This window comes from Pelmatolapia mariae, linkage group LG14 (assembly GCF_036321145.2).
Source record: "Pelmatolapia mariae isolate MD_Pm_ZW linkage group LG14, Pm_UMD_F_2, whole genome shotgun sequence".
Lineage (NCBI taxonomy): Eukaryota > Metazoa > Chordata > Actinopteri > Cichliformes > Cichlidae > Pelmatolapia > Pelmatolapia mariae.
In genome coordinates this window covers 1,678,127-1,697,553 of record NC_086239.1, presented here as the reverse complement: position 1 = coordinate 1,697,553, position 19,427 = coordinate 1,678,127, and the positions used below count along the sequence as shown (strand labels likewise).

The following is a 19,427-nucleotide window of genomic DNA, read 5'->3' as shown; positions in this document are numbered from 1 at the left end:
CCGGACAATTATATCCACGCTCTTTGGTTCTGTCCACCAGTTCAGAAGTTTTGGCGCGAGATATGTGAAGACTTATCGAAGTGTCTGAAATGTAACATTCCAACTTCTCCTTTAGTGTGTTTGTTGGGCAGCTTAGATAATGTCACTTCAGAAAAGAATATAGCCCACATAGTCCAGTCCGGTGCATCGAGCCACCTGGGGGACTCTTCAACTGGTGGGGGAGGTTGTCACATCTTGCAGGAGCTTTCCTCTCCTCAGGAATTCTCTCTGCAGGAGGGGGAGATATAGGAGAGGTGGAGGAAGATCTCAGCCTGGGCGTCTATTGTCTTGTGTAGTCTGGAAGATGAGTGGATGATGGGGTGGGTGCAGTTTTCTCTGTAGTGGGGTCGGGTGGGCTGTCCCGGGCTCTGTGGGGCCGGGCGGCGCTGCTGCACTGGGCCCTGGTCCGGATGGGCCTGGGCCTGGGCCCCCTTTCCCTGGCGGGTCACAGAGCATGGGGGTGCCTACTGGGGTCAGCGGGGGAGCTGGCCCCAGGGAGGGGTCACTTGCCCCTCCCTTTCTTCCCTCCCCATCTCCAGCTGCCTCCCTCTTCCCGCTCCACCACAATCACCCACACATGCAGGGCCTTGGGGTAGGGGTGTGTCATCAGGGTGCAGAGGAGGCACCCCCCCCCCCTCTGTCCCCTACTGGCTGCCTTTGCCTCAATTTTATCCCACAACTTAGACATTCACATTACTCACACTCTCATAACACATACATATAGGATCTTGGGGGTGGGCTCACAACACGGACTCCAAATTACTATCAGGGTGTACACCTCACCCCTGGCGTCGTTGCCCACCTCTCAATTTTAAATACACGTAGACATTGAGGGCTAGCAGGAGGGGCTATGCGCTTACCTGCTGCTCTCTGGCAGGTAGCTCCATGCCCTCCTGGGTTTTAATTGCACCTTAGAACACATATACATCAACACTACATATGAGCGGGTAGAGGGAGGTTTGGAGTCTTCTTACACCCCCGGTCTCTGCGGCCTGCTGGAGCGGGGGGGCTAGGAGGAGGAGTTGGCCGTCCGACTGGGGTCTGGTGTGTGGGGCCTCCCTGCTGCTGCGGAGTCGGGGCAGTCTGCTTCTCCCCACTGCAGGGAAAAGGGTAACAGCACCTGGGTCTGGGTGCAGTTTCCCCCTCCAGGGGCAAGGGTACCTAGACCCGGTTCTTAGAGTACGCTTGGGGAGTGTGATTGTGTGTACAGCGTCTCTTTATGTCTGTCTCCACGTTGGTTGAGTGTGGAGTAATTGTTTATGAGAGCATGAGGGTGGGAATGGATGTTTGTATTTGAGTGTGCCTGTATGTCTGTGTCTATATGTCAGGTTTTGTATCAGACGCCACCTCTCTGGGGACATCTCAGGCCCTCCAAGGTTTGGAGGCCTATCTCCCCCCACCACTTCCCCTGCCGGTGGCAGACGCCCTCAGACATCGATGCGTTGGTGGTTCCTTGTGTCCGGGGGTGGGCGTCCGGGTACACACCGGCTCACTCCTTGGTGGCTGCTTATCGGGGCCTGGAACCTGGGGCTCGCTCAGGCCACTTCGGGGGTGGGGTGCCCTCGGCCTCTCGGCCTGGGGCTCGGTCACTCAGGCGCAGCTGGCTGCCGGCGGAGCTCACGGGCACGTCACTGCAACCCCCCCTGGCTTCTGCTCCGCGGCTGCTGAGTGATCCCTCATCTGGGACTCTCCTCAGCTCTTTCTGGGACAGTGGCGCGGCTGCCCCTCTGTTGGTCTTCCTTGGTCTCTTGTGTTCTGGGGGCCTCTGGATGTCTGGAGTTTTGATCTCCTCCATACCTGCTTCATGCCCTGGAGGATGGGACTGTGGCCCCCCCACACCCTCTAGCAGATCATTACATGAAGGAACCTTTTAAATACAAGCGCGCTCATGCTCACAGGTGTACACACAGGTGTACACACACACAAACTACACCCTTTTTGGCTCCTACCTCAAAGCACACTGTGCGCTGTCGATCTTACGTGCTGCACAATAATGTTTAATATTAAGTATGTAGTGTTATATTCCCATATATCATTGTGATGTTGTTTATTCTATTACTCTCGTTTTCTTCTGCTTGTTTTCTTTTTTCTTTCTCAACAGGTGATCCAGGTGATCGATATATGTATTTTTTGTCTGCTTATTTTGTTGGTTTTTGTTTTTTGCCCTTTATCCCCGTCCCTCTTCTCCGCTGTTTTTTTTTTTTGTTTTGTTTTGTTTTTTCCCCCCTCTTTCTTTCTCCCTTTTCTTTTCCCCTGTCCCGTATCTAGCAAGTAAAAAAAAAAATAAAATAAAATAAACAATAAAAGGTAAATCAAATGGACCATTACGGCAAGGCTGGGATGGTCCATTTGGTAAAGTAAATCCGTTGGGCATCTTTCTTCGCCTTTAGACAATAATTCTGATGGCAAAAGAACCAAACGGGACAGGTTTAAAAAAAAAAAAAAAAAAAAAAAAAAAAAAGGATGTGCCACGCAATGCTCAATTACATGGGTGGGAACTAGTGCGTTAGCGCAGTTTGCTCGTTAACGTGTTGACGCCGTCCAGCCCCACGCACGGGGTGATCCGCGGTAGCTCGTTAACGGAGATTTGCCGTGTTGTGGCATTAATGTCATTTCAGATTAACGCTGACAGCACTAGTGGGAACACAACGAATATGACTGCACATTTACTCCGACATCATCCTAGTGCAAAGACAAGTGGAAGCAGACAAAAACAACAAGCACGCATGCTACAGACTTTACCCGAGTCATTTAGACAGCCGTTAGCACATGATTCTCCTTATGGGGACCTGATATGTTTAATATGCTGCTGAGAATATACCCCAGAAGAAGCGTATAGTATAGCTTTTATTTTGGAAAGAGCCATTTCTCTGTAATAAACTCTCTTTTCCAAAGATGAGTGATTTCTCGATCAGATAGATTTATTACTTTGTTGTTTCAGCAACATTAAATTTAAAAACTGTACTTTTGAGTTAAAATATATATATTTATAATTTTAATAAATGACAAATTAAAAAGGCATGAACATTATTTTGTATTGAAAAAAATATCGAACCGTGACACCAAAGTATCGAACCGAACCGTGAATTTTGTGTATCGTTGCAGCCCTAATATATACATAAACAGTGGTTCAACAGACCGCCTGGCTTCTGAGTGCTGTCGTTAGTGCAGGGAAACAAGCAGCACTGTATCCTGACACACCTGTACTGGCAGCAGACAGAAAAATGTGCCACTGTTACTGAAACTTGTGTCAGCAGCTGTTTTTCAATCTGCTTAAACACACTGAAATCTGGGAATTAGGAGGCCTGTTCCTGTCATGTTCCTCTAAACACTCCTGCCTGGTTCAGTGTGCCACACATCACGCTGCTGAATGAGGCCATCAGGGAGTACACTTACTACGAGCCCCGGTTACATGTCGAACATTCACATGAACGCAGCAGAACATTGCCCCGAGCATCACACCGACTTTCATAGCACACTCCTGCTGCCATTTCATCAACTACACAACACACACAGCCAGCAAGATGGAAAAATGTACTTTGTCCTTTAGGCCAGTCTCCTTCCTGTCATTGCTCCACGGTAGGGCTGGGCCATATTATACCATTCACGGTAATACCGGTACAATGTTAGGCAACAATAAGAAAATGAAATATCATGATAGAATATGGGTAAAACGCGCATGTGCAGTGCCTTTGTTTTCATACGCACATGGCCGAAAAAGCATCGCGGCAATGGAGAATGAGAAGGGAGAAAGCGGATCGTTGAGTGAAACGGATGAACCAGAACTGATTTGTAAAAATGCTGCAACTTCAGTGATGTGGAACTGGTTTGGTGTTTGTCCGTCAGATACACAACAAAGCACATTTTTTTTGTAGAACATGCAGGCGGGCCGTCGTTATTGCCGTATTTGTCGGACTAAGGTGCTCGTAAATCTGGGAGTAATCTGGGTCCTAAACTCCCTCCGCTTCAGGTCCCAAAGTCAAACAAACACTGCAGCATCACTGAGAGTTAAAAACTGTCTAAATTCTTTCATCTTTAGTAAAACGATCAGCATTGCTGCTTTACCAGGTGTAACAATTAATTTTAACATCCAGGCATCCATGAAAACATAATTTATTACATTTCACGGAGTTAGAAGTTAGCAGGAAGTTAGCAGAAGTAGTAGTAGCTAGTTTCGCTAGTTACCTAAGCATGATATAGCATGTTCTGACTGAGAGATTTCTGAAAATTTTAAAAGATACAGCTCTGCTATCACTTCCAACATAAATGAAGACAGAAAACTAAACAGCAGTGATGTTTGTAGGGTTACTGAAGTTGGGCTAGCTGGTATGTAATGATGTGCTACGTGATCGCTAGCAACACAGCTATGTTAGCATAACATAAACAGTGAAGCTGCAGGATGAACGCTAACACTTTTCCACTCAATAAAAGTTAACGTGAAGGTTCCTGATAGTTAGAGACAAATGCAATCGCATGGCAGGATGCTGTAAACGGACCAAACTTCAGTCAGGAGAACAACTGAGATCATCCATAATCACAATACCAGGTTAGTCATTAATATACTGCAACAACATGGGAATAAAGCAGCTGTGATAGAATACAGCATTAATGAATCAATGGTACAGAAGTGGAGGAAGCAAGAAGAATGAGTTGAATAAAGTTTGATTTATCTGACTGCTTTGTTTCTTGTGTCTTATAATCCCGTGCACCTTATGGTCCGAAAAATACGTATTTGACTTTTTTATTTGGCACACTGCAGTTTAATGTTGCAAAGCACCTCTTTTTAACTTGTGTGGATATTATACATGGTTATGCTCAGGATATGTATATTTAAACCGATCACATTATTCTTTTTGCTGCCATGAGGATTTCTATAAACGTGAACAGTGATGGATGTTTGAGTACAGAGGAGACATTTGTGGCTGAAAGCACAATAAACTGAAATTAGATCATCCTGTGTGCAGCTGAAGGTTTGTGAAAACACTGAAGAGAAACCTTCGTGTTCTTCAGCAGCTGGTGATGTTCAGAGCTGCAGGCCCAACCCTGAATCTTCAGTAAACGTGACTCAGCCTACACACTGAATTTTTGGATCATCTGGAAACACAATCAGTCCTTTGTGTCTAATACAACACCTTTTAATTGGATTCGCTTTAAAAACGTGTGCTAGTCTGTTTGTGCCACAACTTGAGGAACCAAGCAAGACTTTCCCTGCAGACGGTGAGTTAGGATGCGACTGTGACAGTCGTCAATCTGTCTGGCAAATCGCCTCTAAAGCAGTCAGACAGACTCCAACGTCACCTGCTTGAACTGCAACTCCTCACAGTAGCCCTTGCTCTGCTCAGAGATCTTCTGAAAAGAAGAAAGCCGGGGTGGCTATAGCTCAGGTGGTAAAGCAGGTCACCTACTGGTGGTTCGATCCCAGTCTGCAAGCCAAATATCCTATCTATGATGCTCTCTGATGCATCCATCGGAGTATGAATGCGTGTGAATGTTAGACAGGAACACTTAGAAACAGCGTAGAAGAAAGTGGTTCTTCGAATGGGTGAATGTAAGCTAAAGCGGTGCGACTTTGGTAAGCTACGAAGCCGCACCGCTTGATGGACTGTCGGAGCATTACAGCTACCGTAGTCAGGAGCCTCGCGGAGTAATACGTACTGTGCTTCAACATAATATTACCGTATTGTGTGTATAAGGAGCCCAAAATGGCTCCTGTTAAGAGACATGCTCGCAGTCACGCAGTAGAACATGGGAGCTGTGAGAGAATTCAGCATTAATGAATCAACGGTACAGAAGTGGAGGAAGCAAGAAGAATGAGTTGAGAAAAGTTTGACTTATCTGACTGTTTGGTTTCGCTTAATGCGCTGCTTAATTTGCACTGTTACATTTTTATATAACTTTAATGCACATAAAAAAACAGCTGCTTGTTTAAGTGAAAAAGAATTGATGGTTTTGCACTAATAAAGTTGTGGAGTTAAAGTATTTTGTTTTTGTCTCGCATCAGTTATATCGTCAGTTATGTCGCAAATTTTCAAATATATATTGGGATAAATAGTTTTGTCCATATTGCCCTGCCCTATTGTGTACTATATATAAAAACCAGTCTATTTATCACATCATCCAGGTGGAGAAATGGTTCATGTGGCACATGCTGTTGCAGTGTTTGGTGCTCTGTATGAGACGTGTCAGCCTCATACAGGCTGAGGTGAAATACAGCAAACCAGGCTTATGCATGAGTCATTGGGAGCAGGCCACACACACATCAGCAGAGCAGGATTAGCACCGAGTGAAACATTAACATTCAAATCAAACAAGATCCAGACAAAGAGGTAACCCAGTGTAAAGACTGCTCCCTGGGTAAATGCAGACACGTGCATATACTGCGCTCTACCACCCAACATCTGACTACAGGACACAGCTCAACTTGATCCCTTTGCCTGTTTGAAAGCCGCTGTGCAGTTTTACCCATGTTCATACATGAACATAACTCTGCAACCCTACACCAAGAAATCCATCTTTAACAGTCCTGACAAAAGCTTCAGGAGCTGGAATGTACTCAAAACAGCACCATAAGCGGTTCACACGGAGATCAGGTTCAGTTACTCACTTCAGCTTTTTTTTTTTCTGTCCTACAAAAGATATCATCAACATTGTTCCTCATAAACGCTCAGCAGCAGCTGAACATTCTGAGCTTCTCCTGGACAGACGATCAAGACTCTGATGGAGAAGACTCTCGTCCACGGTTAGACAGAGTGCAGCTCCACAGTCTTGAACCGTGGATAGAGACAGCAGCTCTGGACAGAGAGCTGCACTAACCGGAAGCTACAACAAGTGGAGAACATCCTGTGCCACTATACTGGGGTCGAGTGCTGCACTTCAACATGGTGGAGCTGGACGAGACCGCCGCTCTGTTAGTTATTGTCATAAAGTGGATGCTGAAGTATATAATTATAATACCGCAGGGCCTCGCGTGTGGGCTTTATCACAGAAAGCAGTCTGCATGGCACTGATATTCTTGTGGTGCTTGTACATACCTCATCTTTTCAGTCAAAATTTGGATTAAGAAATCACACACACAAAAACAAAGTATTAACTGCTCCAAGTATCTCGTCACCATGAAAGGAAAAACATGAAAGATTTCTATTAAACTCTCACATTTGCTTCCCACCCTTCTAGTGCTTTCATATTTCTTTGGAAGGATGGAGGCGGTCGGCTCGGTGTCTGGTAGTACCAAGGAGTGGATTGCACCAATGATATGCACGGGCATTCAGCCCATTCTCTACCCTCCCCACTCCTCAGCTCAGCTGTGTGTGTGCGTCGGGGGGTGGCAGCGTGGCCAAGAGAGTCGACGAAGCCCGACTGAAACAATGACATCATCTCTGCAGGACTGGCAGGCAGAGAAGGCTCGCTGCGCTCTCACCTCGAGCCGACTGTCCAGTGTCCATGCTCAGGCCGGCCGGTGGTTTAGTGCAACAGGAACGAGACACAACTGAGCCCCTGTTCTCCTCCCAGCGTGACTGCAGACCTCCGAGTTCTTTGCAGACTCACAAAGCAAGGTGTTCCAGAACTTCCACACCAAAATAATGCATGAAAGCAAATGAAAGGCAGGCAAGTGATAATGTTGAACATCCTTGTTACTGTGTGGCATGCCGCCACTCGATAGAAAATGATGAATGCTACAAAGACCTACTGAGACATGGGCCCAAGTTGGCCCACACCGAGAAGGCTCCGCTTGATACGTCTTACGGCAGCTTTACAAACTCGACCAGATAAAAACCAATGAAGTCGTTTTCATACCGGAGCAGATGCACACACAGTGGGCTGCGTGCAGACAGCTCACAGTGAGACAGTGTGGTGAATTTTAAAGAGGGTTTGAGCACCAGAATCAGCACACGAGCATCAGAGCAGAGCGTAAAGAGGCGCGCTGTTGCTCAGAGGACAGCGTCTACTGCTTTCAGGGTGGAGAGATCGATGCTGCTGTAAACACGACACCAACTCCAGCTGATCGGGCAGCTCACATGCACCATGCACATTTCTGTCACACACTAGTGCAGTTTGAAGACATGGGCGGTGTGGGGGCATTGAAATGTACGGGATGTCTAAAGTGAGAAAGTGAGCGCCCCGTCAGTTGGGTTGTGTGACATATTTATTGGTCTCTCTGTGCACATCTGTCCAACTTCTCCTTAAACAGAACAGTTGTGTAGAGCAAAGTCTCAAAGATCAAAACTGTGGTTATTGTCCCCGATTGTTGTTTCTGAATTATCTACGCTCAAAATACCCACAAATCGCTTGACAAAGCACATTCCTTGTGTTCCTGTGCTGTGTGAGATACAGCTGATTACGTTTGTCTGGATCAACTCGAGATGGAAAACGTAGCCTTAAAATCCACAATAAAAATCAAAAACTTTCAAGGACATTTGCGATAATTATATTTATGATGACATAGAGAAAGAAATTGCAGTGACTGCAGCTTGCAGATAGCAGCATTGATTTGTGCTAACAAAACAAACAGCATTATCCATCTTTGGTTTCCACTGTCACTGATGCCACGAGGTGCTGGCAGCAACAGCAGCAACACAGCATAAGCTAAAGTTAGGCAGTGTTTTCCCTGGAAGTGTTGGTAAATCCTGTTTTACAATAACTAAAGTAGTTTTTCCTTGTAATTCTCCAGGAGCCTGCACAATGTTGCCTCATAATAAAAGTGAGAAATATTTTCTACCTGGGACGTTGTCGAGCTTTTTAACCAGCTGCTTTTACCACCACATAACTGCATCAGTAATTTCCATCCACCATTTGCTCCGCCTGTGATTTAGAGTGTAAATAGTAAATGCTACAGCGATGTTTGGTTTACTCTTCAGCCTTACATCGCCAGCTGTTAGCAGCACCTCCTTCCTAGCTTGGTTGCCTTTAGCAGTGTGTTTTTTGGCTCAGCGGTTGTCGTTTCCCCCTTTAACAAAGAGTTTTCTTGCATGTTTTGTGCTTCATCACAGGCTGTAGAAGCAGCTCAATTTTTACTACACTGAAGCCTGAAACATGGCTCCTGCTCTCAGACATGCCTGGGCTGGTCTTATTGTGTGGCACTAGGTAACAAAAACACACACTGGATAATACAGGCCGAGATTTTTATGTGTGCATTAATCAGAATTTTAAGCAAGTCCTATCACTGAAACGCAGGCGGCTCATTGGTCAGATTAGTTTGCTGAGTGTGACTAGCATGAATGCTAGCAGCAGAAGCCTTCTTTGCAGATTAGCTTCCAGCACTGAATGAGGACCAGCACTGTGCATCAATTTGGTTATGTGGTTTTAGTTTTGTTGACTTTGCTGCAGCCTACAAAGAAAGGTTGATTTTCTACATCAAAGCACTGCCGACCAACACTGGTTACTGTGGTTCTCATCTGTTTTACTTCACAGTTTTTTTCACAACTTCCTGAGACAGAGGCTGCTGCATCCTGCCGTACAGATACATAACAATCAACAGACATTAAGAAAATATGAATAATCACTTTAACTGGTGAATATCTCAGGTGAACACCAACAACTGATCATCTAATGGACTAGCCATGCACACCACCAGACAGTAATCTATGAAAACATGTTTTATTTCCTCTCTGTGTCAACGTCTCAGTGTATGTTTAAAAAACAAAAAACCTGTGACATGGGTGTGGGAGAGCCCCACTGCACCTCAGTGGGGTTTGTAAGTTTGATGTTTCCCTTACTCTCAGCCTGAAATTCAAACTAACGATCCAGCTGAGCACAGAACCATCCAGGAAGTGAATTGCAGGTTGTAGTGCATGCTCATGTGAGTCCTTAAAATTATGTAATATTAGATAATATTAGATGTGTTTTTAACAGTTTGGCTCATTGCTGTGCATTGAAAACGAGACTGTTGATGGGAGCATCAAGTTAAAAATGATTCTCAGCAGACGCAACAGCAAAGCTGGTCAGAGAAGAATAAATGCAGAGAGACCTGCAAGGAAAACCAGCTCCAGAGTGTACACGAATCACACTGGACCAGTCCTGACCAGTTTGGCCATTTCAGTATCTGATGGGTCCCTTATCTTTGTTAAACTCTGCTGCATTGATATCCCCTGAGAAATAAGAAGCATTTGAGACTCTGCCCCTCTCCAGGCAAACCATAAGACGGATCGAGGACGTTGCAGGAAATCTGGAGCTTTGTTTAAAAGCCAAGCAGATCATTTTGACTTTTTCTTTTTGGCTCTGGACGAGACCTGTGAAGTCCATGACTAAACCCAGTTACTCGTATCCCAGCTTGCACATGTGATAACAATGAGTTTGATGGCAGAAATGCACTGAATCAAAGGGACTGTGACAGCATGCTTGGTTACGCCTGACAAACTGTCACGTGTTACAACCGATGGGTGAATGTTCGACTTTTCAACCACGTGAAAGGTAAAGAGACTGAAATGAATGGAGAAATAAAATTGGTGTTTTTGAACCGTATTATACATGAGGAGGTGCTGTGTCAGTCAGTGCTAAAAATTAACCATGGTGTTGGTGTTGTAATTATAATAATTCACTTGATCAGGACAGAGCACTGAACCACAGTCTGGTACACTTTGGGAGACAGAAGCCACCCCTCAGCTGTTAGACGACTCAGCCTGGACAAAGTGTTAAACAGAGTGTCGAAAAGTACATCGTATGACATCGTCTTCTGCTTCTGAGCACTACGCAGATTTGGTATTTCCTGTTGATACGACTGTGCTTTGAATTTCCACATCAGACAATGAAGCTGACTTTAAAGCACTTGTTCAAGCCCAAAACAGACTAAAGAACAGCGATAACAATAAAGCTTCTTAAAGTTAAAAGTCAGTCCGATGCGCCGCTGGACTATCACCTCCCTTCCTAGTTAGCGTCGGAGTCCACCAAGGATCAGCTCTATCACCCCTCCTCTTTATCCTTTGTATGGATACCATCACGGCCGACCTCCAGTTACCTCATCCATGGTCTCTCCTCTTTGCCGATGAGGTATTCCTCGCCAGAGAACAGACAGAGAAGAGACCAAAACGACGACTCAACTCTGGAAGACCCGGCTCGATGAATATGGTATGCGGCTCAATACAAAAAAGACCGAATACCTGGAAGGAGGCCCCCAAACTGATGGCACCATCATAATTGACAACGAAGAGTTGATGAAGACAGAAGAGTTCCGCTACTTGGGCTCAGTCATCAGCTACGATGGAAATATCACCTCCGATGTCCGAGCACGAATAAATGCAGCCTGGTTAAAATGGCGACAGGTAGGGCTGGGCCATATCATACCATTCACAGTAATACCGGTATAATGTTAGGCAACGATAAGAAAATGAAATATGGCGATAGAATATGGGTAAAACGCGCATGCGCAGTGTCTTTGTTTTCATACTCACATGGAGGAAAACCCATGGCAGCGACGGAGAATGAGAAGGGGGAAAGCGGATCGTTGAATGAAACGGATGAATGAGAACTGGTTTGTAAAAATGCTGCAACTTCAGTGGTGTGGAACTGGTTTGGTGTTTGTCCGTCAGATACACAACAAAGCACTATTTTTGGTAGAGCATGCTAGCGGGCCGTCGTTATTACCGTGTTTTTGGAAAACACAGCACACTTAAAATCAATCCTTTGATTTTTCTGAAAATCGACAGTGCCCCTTATAATCCCGTGTGCCTTATGTATGAACTCTGGTTGTGTTTACTGACCTCGAAACGATTTTATGTGCTACACAGCGCTCACCGCTTGGATTGTTGGAGCATTACGGCTATCATAGGCAGGAGCCTCGCGGAGTGATACGTACTGTTCTTCAACATAATATTACCGTATTGTGTGTGTATATAACCTCTTTTTAAGTTTTGTGTATATTATACATGGTTATGCTGAGGATATGTCGGCCAGTTTCCACTCCAAATGCCTTTTGGTTAAACTGACAGCAAGGAATTTGCATTTGCACTGTTTTTTTTTGCACTAATAAAGTTGTGGAGTTGTAAAGTATTTTGTCTAGTGTCAATTATATCATCAGTTATGTCGTTAGTTATATCGTTATTGCAAATTTTCAAATGTATATCGTGATAAATATTATTGGTCATATCGCCCTGCTCTAGTCACTGGTATCCTTTGTGACAGAAGAGTGCCAGATCGACTCAAGGGAAAAATCTACAAAACGGTGGTCCGCCCAGTAGCCCTGTATGGCTCCGCATGTTGGCCCGCATTGACCACACATGAACAGGCCCTAAACACCATGGAGATGCGCATGCTCGATGGAGCCTGGGAATTACAAGATGGGACTGTGTTACGAAACAAAGACATATGGAAGCGACCAGGTGTAGCCCCAATTAAAGAAAAGATGCTCGAGTCCCGCCTGAGGTGGTATGGACACGTGATTCGAAGCGATGAGAACTCTGTAGCAAAAACGGCTATGAGGACCGACCCAGAAGGACGCCGGCCTCGAGGCAGACCGAAGAAACAGTGGATGGACAAAATTTAGGAAGACATTAAGACCGTAAACGCATCACCCAAGGACGCCTTGGACAGAACCAAATGGAGAAACCTTTGCCGAAGAGCGGACCCTGCACCAGCGGGAACAACGCCAGTTAGTATTTAGCCATGAACGCTAAGTTTACAGCACAAAGCAAGAATGAAAACCAGCACAAACAGACTTCAAAGCCATCACCATGGTGATTCTACTTTAGAAACCAATAGAAACAGTTTGTTACCTGTTGAAGTTGGAGGTGTGTCTGCTGGGCTGGGTCAGCTTTAACATCACTCTGGATTCTTGGCTAGCTTAGCCTCAGCATGCTGTCTGTGCAGACGCTTGCACAGAGCGTTTGCACTTCACCATCGTGCTCTAGACTGTCCCACTATTTTCCTCCACTGGTACATGAACTGAAATCACTTGTAGTGCACAGTGAAGTGCAAGTGGAGCGGATAAATCGATAAACAGACTAACAATTCCAAGAAACTGAACTACCGAGAACTGGGTCGCTACAAGAACCGGTTCTCGATTAGCATCCCTACCCGTGATCAGGGTCCTGCTGGCTGTGCAGCATATGAGGCTGAAAACTATAAGAGACAGAGCAACAGTGGCCCCCAGACTCTGGAACTCTCTGACAGCAGTTTGTACAGTTTTATTTACTTTAACTTTACTTTTAATCCTGACCTAAAGCAAACAGCTAGAAGAAGAGTGGAATAGCTTCAGGACAATGAGTGACAGTCCTTGAGTGGCTGAGCCAAAGCCCAACCCACAGAGCATCCGTGGAAAGAAGGGTTGGCTGATTTAACCTCAAAGTTAGATCAAGTTAATTTTGGCAAAATCATAATATTACCATAATGATATTTTGATATGACATTTTTATACCATGTAAAACGGCGTAGTGCTGTTATGATGGATCATAATAACAGAGACGTGACTAATGCTGTTCACAGACAGACAGAAGACACTGCTCAGATCCAGATGTGTGAACCATGTAGAGACCTGCAGCGCCTCAGGTGCTGAATTACGCAACATTTTTTTAAACTTTGACAAAAGTGTAATTCTACATTGTTTAAGTGTCCCTTCAGTGGTTTTAAAACCAAATATACTCTAGTTCGAGGTTATTAAATATGAAAAAACAGAAACCTAAAGACTAAATAAGTGATACTCTGCAGATCAATGAATAATAAAAAAAATACCTTGAACACATTTGCAGCCTAATAAAATCTTAGCATTTTCTATTTTTTAATAACTTGAGTGCTATCGTGAACTCCTGGGTGTATCTGCATTTTTATCAATTATTTGATATCAATTTTATCAAATCAGACAAACTGCAGCTGTTGGAAGTGATGCACTTCTAGGACAACACACTGTTTCAAGAGAGCATGTGAGCGCTGAAGCAGGTGGGTTGTGTAAGAAGTTTAGTAGGAATTTTGCCCAGTGAAGGTCCTTAGATATGAAGACGTACTAAGACTGGGAAATAATGGTAGCACAGCTTTCAAGGTTTCACCATTCTAGCTTGGTCATGGCTGACACAATGAGGGAAGCTTCCTGCATTCAGACACAGAGAAAATACATTGAAACATCCTGCCGTAAACTTTGGTTTGACATAAAGCTGCCATCGTCCACAGCTCCATCTGACCTTCACATTACTGGCATCATCCAAACCTGCGACAGTCTCATCTTCCAACAGTTGAGGAGGATTAGGTGAACAGATTCACGATCAAGTATGCACACTGCACCCAACTCAGACAAAGTCATTACCTCTAATTACAATGCCCGCTCGAGGTCCTTAACAAGTTTAGTCAAACCACTAAGAGCCAACGGGGACAGCGAGCTGAGGAGCAAACACTCGACAAGCCACCCTCTTCCAGCCTTATCGTTCACCAGTGACGAAACATGATCCCGATGTGACTCTCTGGAGGCTATAGCTGTGTTTTGACTGCAGGCATCACCAGAAGTGTCAGTCAGCACGAGACAGCAGCTCGATGACAACTCATGAACACGTCCACTTGCCTCTCTTCTCTGGTACAAAGCGTTCGTTGGGTTTTTAAACAGACACAGATACTTTTGTCTGTTCCTTGACAACCAATATATAAATTCTGCCACCTATTAAACACTAAACAATATTTGTTTTCTTACTCCAACGTTTTTACAGCCATTTAATTCTCTGCATCGTTTACATTTATCTGTATGCCTCATTGGAAAATGATCCTTATGCATCTTATAGTGAGCCTTAGCAGAGCCCCTCAGTTGATCCACTGTCTGACCAAAGGTGTTTTAGCTCTCTTCCCCTCCCTTTGTTCTGATTGGCTGCCCCACAGAAAGAATGATGTGGCAGGTTGGTGAAAATATGGAATATAATGAAAAGTTTTCTTTAAACAATGATGTTATGTTGGTCATCTTTCAGAACTGAACCCAAAGTTTTCCTGTCATACAGCAGGACGACAGTCTACAGATTTTTACCTGCAGGTGTTCAGACTCCTGGACACTCAGTGACTGGGATCACACACACACACACACACACACACACACACACACACACACACACACACACACCTTCAGGCACCAAGTTACTTTTTGCACAATACTCAGTGTTTTGCACATTTCCATTGCAAGGTCTTGTCTTGTTTTTTTGGTTTTTTTTGCAATTTTTGCACATTGCACTTTACGTAGTCCTGTGTTCGTCTGTTGTATGTAATATGTAGCGTCGGGGTCTCGGAGGAACGCTGTACTGTACCACTGTACATGGTGGAGATGACAATAAAAGCCAGTTGACTTGAAAAGGTTTCCAGCAAAGTTCATCATACTTGAAATAGAGAACCACGGTGATGAATTCCTAATTCTGACTTCCTTCTTCTTTAGTTGGAAGTGAGCTGTTTTTTCCTGTCAGTTGTGTTCCTTTGGCACGACTGAAGCTGTAATGCTTCATTAAACAACCTTCATCATGCTGTTGTCTGTGCATGCTCAATAGCTGTATAATCCCACAAGACAACAAAGAGTGCAACAGCATTATATTCATTACAATGCATTGTAATGAATATAATGGTATAATAGCACTTAAGAGCACTGTAGTTAACCATTACTGGGCTCCACCTTCTCCTTAGCAAAGAATACTATGGGTGAGAGGGGCAAGGACACAGATAAGTGGACAAACCAATGCAGCAGCTGTGGAAGTGGCCCAAAGGTGCAAATCACCAGGAAAACATTTGCTTTTACATTTATCCAAACTGAGGTCAGTGACCTGGGGTGTGGAGAGCTCCACGCATAATTCCACTTAAAATTTGGACATTTTTATTCACTTTTCAGCCAAAATCTTTGGTTTGTTGTTGTTGTTTTTTCCAAATTAATCTCTCTTAGTGCTTTCACATTCTTTTTGGACAAACTGCACACTGGGGCATTATTAAAGGAAGAATGTTTCATGCCCCGTTTTTGCTAAATAGAAATGTTTTCATTCACTTTCTGTCATGTGTGCAGCATTTAACGATAAATACGGATCCTCGTGTATGTCTCCTGCTCTGTCTGCCTCCGTGGGCTCTTTGTATGGGATCCACGTTTGATTTCACTTCAGCCCCCCCCCCCCCCCCCCCCCCCCGGAGACGGCAGGTAAGGAAACGGACATTTGTTTCGCACCTAGCATTAGCCCCAGTCCCCTTACACTGACACCAAACCCTCTGCCTAATTCACTTTTCTGATCTTGTTACGCTTCCGTTCCCTAGCACGACAAAGGAGATGTTTTCGGGAACTTAGCCATCCGTTGAACATACGCAGTGTCTTACTTTTGTCTCGTTTCTTCAGCGACAGTTGAAAGTGTCGCGGACAGGTTGCCGCTGACCAATTACACTCATTTGAATGAACGTTTAGTGAATTGTAATGTTACACTGCCAGTGTGACGTTTAAAGGCATCAGGTAAACCGACGGGGTTTGCGCCCCCCACACAACAGCAGCCTGCTTCAAGCATAAGGTGCAGGAATTGATGCTACTTCGGAAACAACAGTGCGTAATTTCTTTACGCCACCCATACCAGTAAGGTCAGGCTGAGGTGAAGCTCGATGTGCGCGTCAAAGTGAGCGGTATCACGCAGTTAATGCGTTATATTACCTGGCCGTACACCTTTGGCATCGCCGGTTTACCAGCGCTCCGGCGACTTCGATGCTGCGGGTAGACGCTGGAGACCGACCCGCCTTCGATTCCACTGCGAGCGGGCAGATGCAGCGCTCGAGCCGCGGAGCCACCTCCATCTCCGTGCAGTAAAGCCTCACTTGCTTCTATTGTGAAAAATCCTCTGTTTTGCGGCAGCATGTAACGCTGCTCAGGATGAAGACGAAGAGTCGACGAGTTTATTCCTGCCACGCTGAGGACTAATAAATACAACAAACAGCGAAGAGAGGACAGCATCTCGCCCGCTCGTGATAACGCCATGTTTGTGTATGTTTTGCCTTTTGGATTAGGTAAGACCGAAGAGCTCCTTCTACTGGCAGTCACTGCTACATTCGCAAGCCATGGGAAATTTCAGGAAGTACCACATTTCTCAGCTTCAAATATGCTTCTGCTGGCTCGGTATCACACGCAAAGGCTGTGAACAAGCCGCCCTGTGTCCACGCCATTTGTTTAAGGAGGCAAACGAATTACACAACGACAACTCTGACAAATACAAATAAAAAACAACGCAACAACAAACGTTATAGCCTGCCTAGTACATGAAAAAACTGGTATTGTAAATGTAGAAAGCCCGAGCCAAAGCCGTGCACATATAAACACACACTGCTATGTAACACGTATCAGCAAGCAGTAATATCGTGTAAATTCTTTACTTCGTACAAAGACATCAATATCGTTTTTATTACTGAAAACGGTGTTTTACAAAGGGGACATTTATGACGACGTAGCTGAAAATTTACCTTTATTACGATCGCACACAAAACATTACAGAAATACAACCAGACCGTAAAGGTACCACTTACACCTCAACAATAAATATATTGTAGCTGTAGCAGATAACAGGTCGTTTTAACACATTAAACGTTCTGGTGGTAAATTAATCTGTGACTAGTTGAGCTCTCATTAGTGACACAGTCTCACATTCACATTGTGCTTTTATTCATGGCTAAGGGCTTTGCCAAACATTCAAACACACTCACAGCACCCAAAGACATTCAGTGTAATTTAATTCAGGTTTATTTGTATAGCACCAAATCACAACAACAGACACGTCAAGGTGGTTTATACTGTAAGGTGAAGACAACAGTATTCTGGAGAAATCCCACAACACTCAAATGAGCCCATAAGCAGGCTTTTTGCTATGGTGGGAAGAAAAGGGAGAAATCTCAGGCAGATCCAGGCTCAGGGAGGGGCAGCTATCTGCTGCCACTGGTTTGGGGGTGAGGGGGAAAACAAGAGAAGAAAGAGATGCAGACTTACGTTCCACGATACCATCCACACAGCAGGCCTTTATCTTTTGTCTTATTGCTCTGAGTTAGCTGTAGGGATCATTGCTACTCTCACATTTACATATAAAGCTCCATGGGCACCCAGCATTGATGACCATTGTCCTCACGCTAAGCAGCTATTGTTGCCACACAGTAAGAAGGTCCTGATATTGAACTCACACAGACAGGGCCCGTTTGTGTAGACTTGGATGTTCTCCCTTAGCTTTCATTTTATGCAGGAGTTCCAGTTCTCCCACTCTCAGTAAATGAACACAGTATAGTTAAGAAGTGAAACTGAGTGGGGGTAATCTTGAAGGAAGAAAAATGTGAACAGTACTATGGAGGTGAAGAGAGTGTCGGAAAGGATCACGAGTTTGAAGCTGGAAATTGAAAGGGTGATGTTGAATGATGTCAGCATCCGTGCCCTGCAGGTTGGATGTTTGATGAAACAGGAATTCTGGAGAAATCGGATAAAGTGAACAGAGGTGATGAGGAAGTGTTGGATAGGTACGGTGTTAAGGAGAGTAATACAGAAGGACAGATGGTTGTGGATTTTACAAAATGGGTGGAAATGGTTGCTGTGAGCACTGACCTTAAGAAGAGGCAGAGGCAGGATAACATAAGAGTGGAGGAGGGTGCACACAGGTGGACTATATTTTTATGCAGAAGATAAAATCTCAAATAGACAGGAGACCGCAAGATGGTATCAGGGGAGAGCTCGCTTGGTTGGTAGTCTGTAGGATGGCTTTCAATTCAAGAAGTGAAAGTGAATGAAAGCAGAGGAAAGGATTAAATGGTGAAAGCTGAAGAAAGACGAATATTACACAGAGTTCAGGGAGGAGCTGAAAAGCTCTGGGTGGGAAGAAGTAGTACAGGAAAGAAAAAGTGTGACAATCAAAGAGATGAGTAGACGTGAGTACTGGGAAGCTAGGTGTACAACAAAGAGAACGGTGACAAAAGCAGAGGCTTATAGTGAGAGGTATGTTAGACTGACACTAAAGAAGGAGAATAGGATTCACTGGCTAGACAGAGAGATTAAGCAGTTTAGATTAATGATGAAGATGGAAATATGCTAACAAGTGAATAGTTCGAGGAGCTGATGAATATAGAAAATGAGAGAAAGAGAAGGATGGCTGACAGACGAGGTCAGGCAGGCGTCTCTGTGGAGGGTGATATATGAAGATGACACTGAGATCTGTAATGAGCCTAAGGAGAGGATGGAAGAGAGTCTGGAGAGGTGGAGGTATGCTCTGGGAAGAAGAGGAAGGACAGTCAGCACGAGCAAGACAGAATGGATGTGTGTGAGTATCGGGGAGAGAGGTGAAAGGTGAACATGCAAGGATAAATATAGTGAAGGTCTAAATAAAGTGCCCTCCATGAAGTTTGGAACAACTTCTGCTTTTGTAAACATCTACAGTGGTAAAGTGCACGCTTTCAGCTTGAATTTAATTCATTTTGCAAATATTTTGCAGAACCTGTTAGAGAATTACAAGAATGCT

General features: G+C 44.7%; 1 protein-coding gene across 2 annotated transcripts in view; it reads right to left on the bottom strand.

Annotated features, from left to right (window-relative positions):
• Positions 1 to 16,944, bottom strand: part of sorl1 (sortilin-related receptor, L(DLR class) A repeats containing) — an 83,356-nt gene extending 66,412 nt beyond the window's left edge. For both annotated transcript variants that reach the window (XM_063493010.1, XM_063493012.1), the window contains exon 1: positions 16,601 to 16,944. In XM_063493010.1, coding sequence (XP_063349080.1) covers positions 16,601 to 16,921 — 321 coding nt within the window. In that variant the 5' untranslated portion in view covers positions 16,922 to 16,944. The remainder of the gene's footprint in view (positions 1 to 16,600) is intronic.
• Positions 16,945 to 19,427: the final 2,483 nt, after the last annotated feature.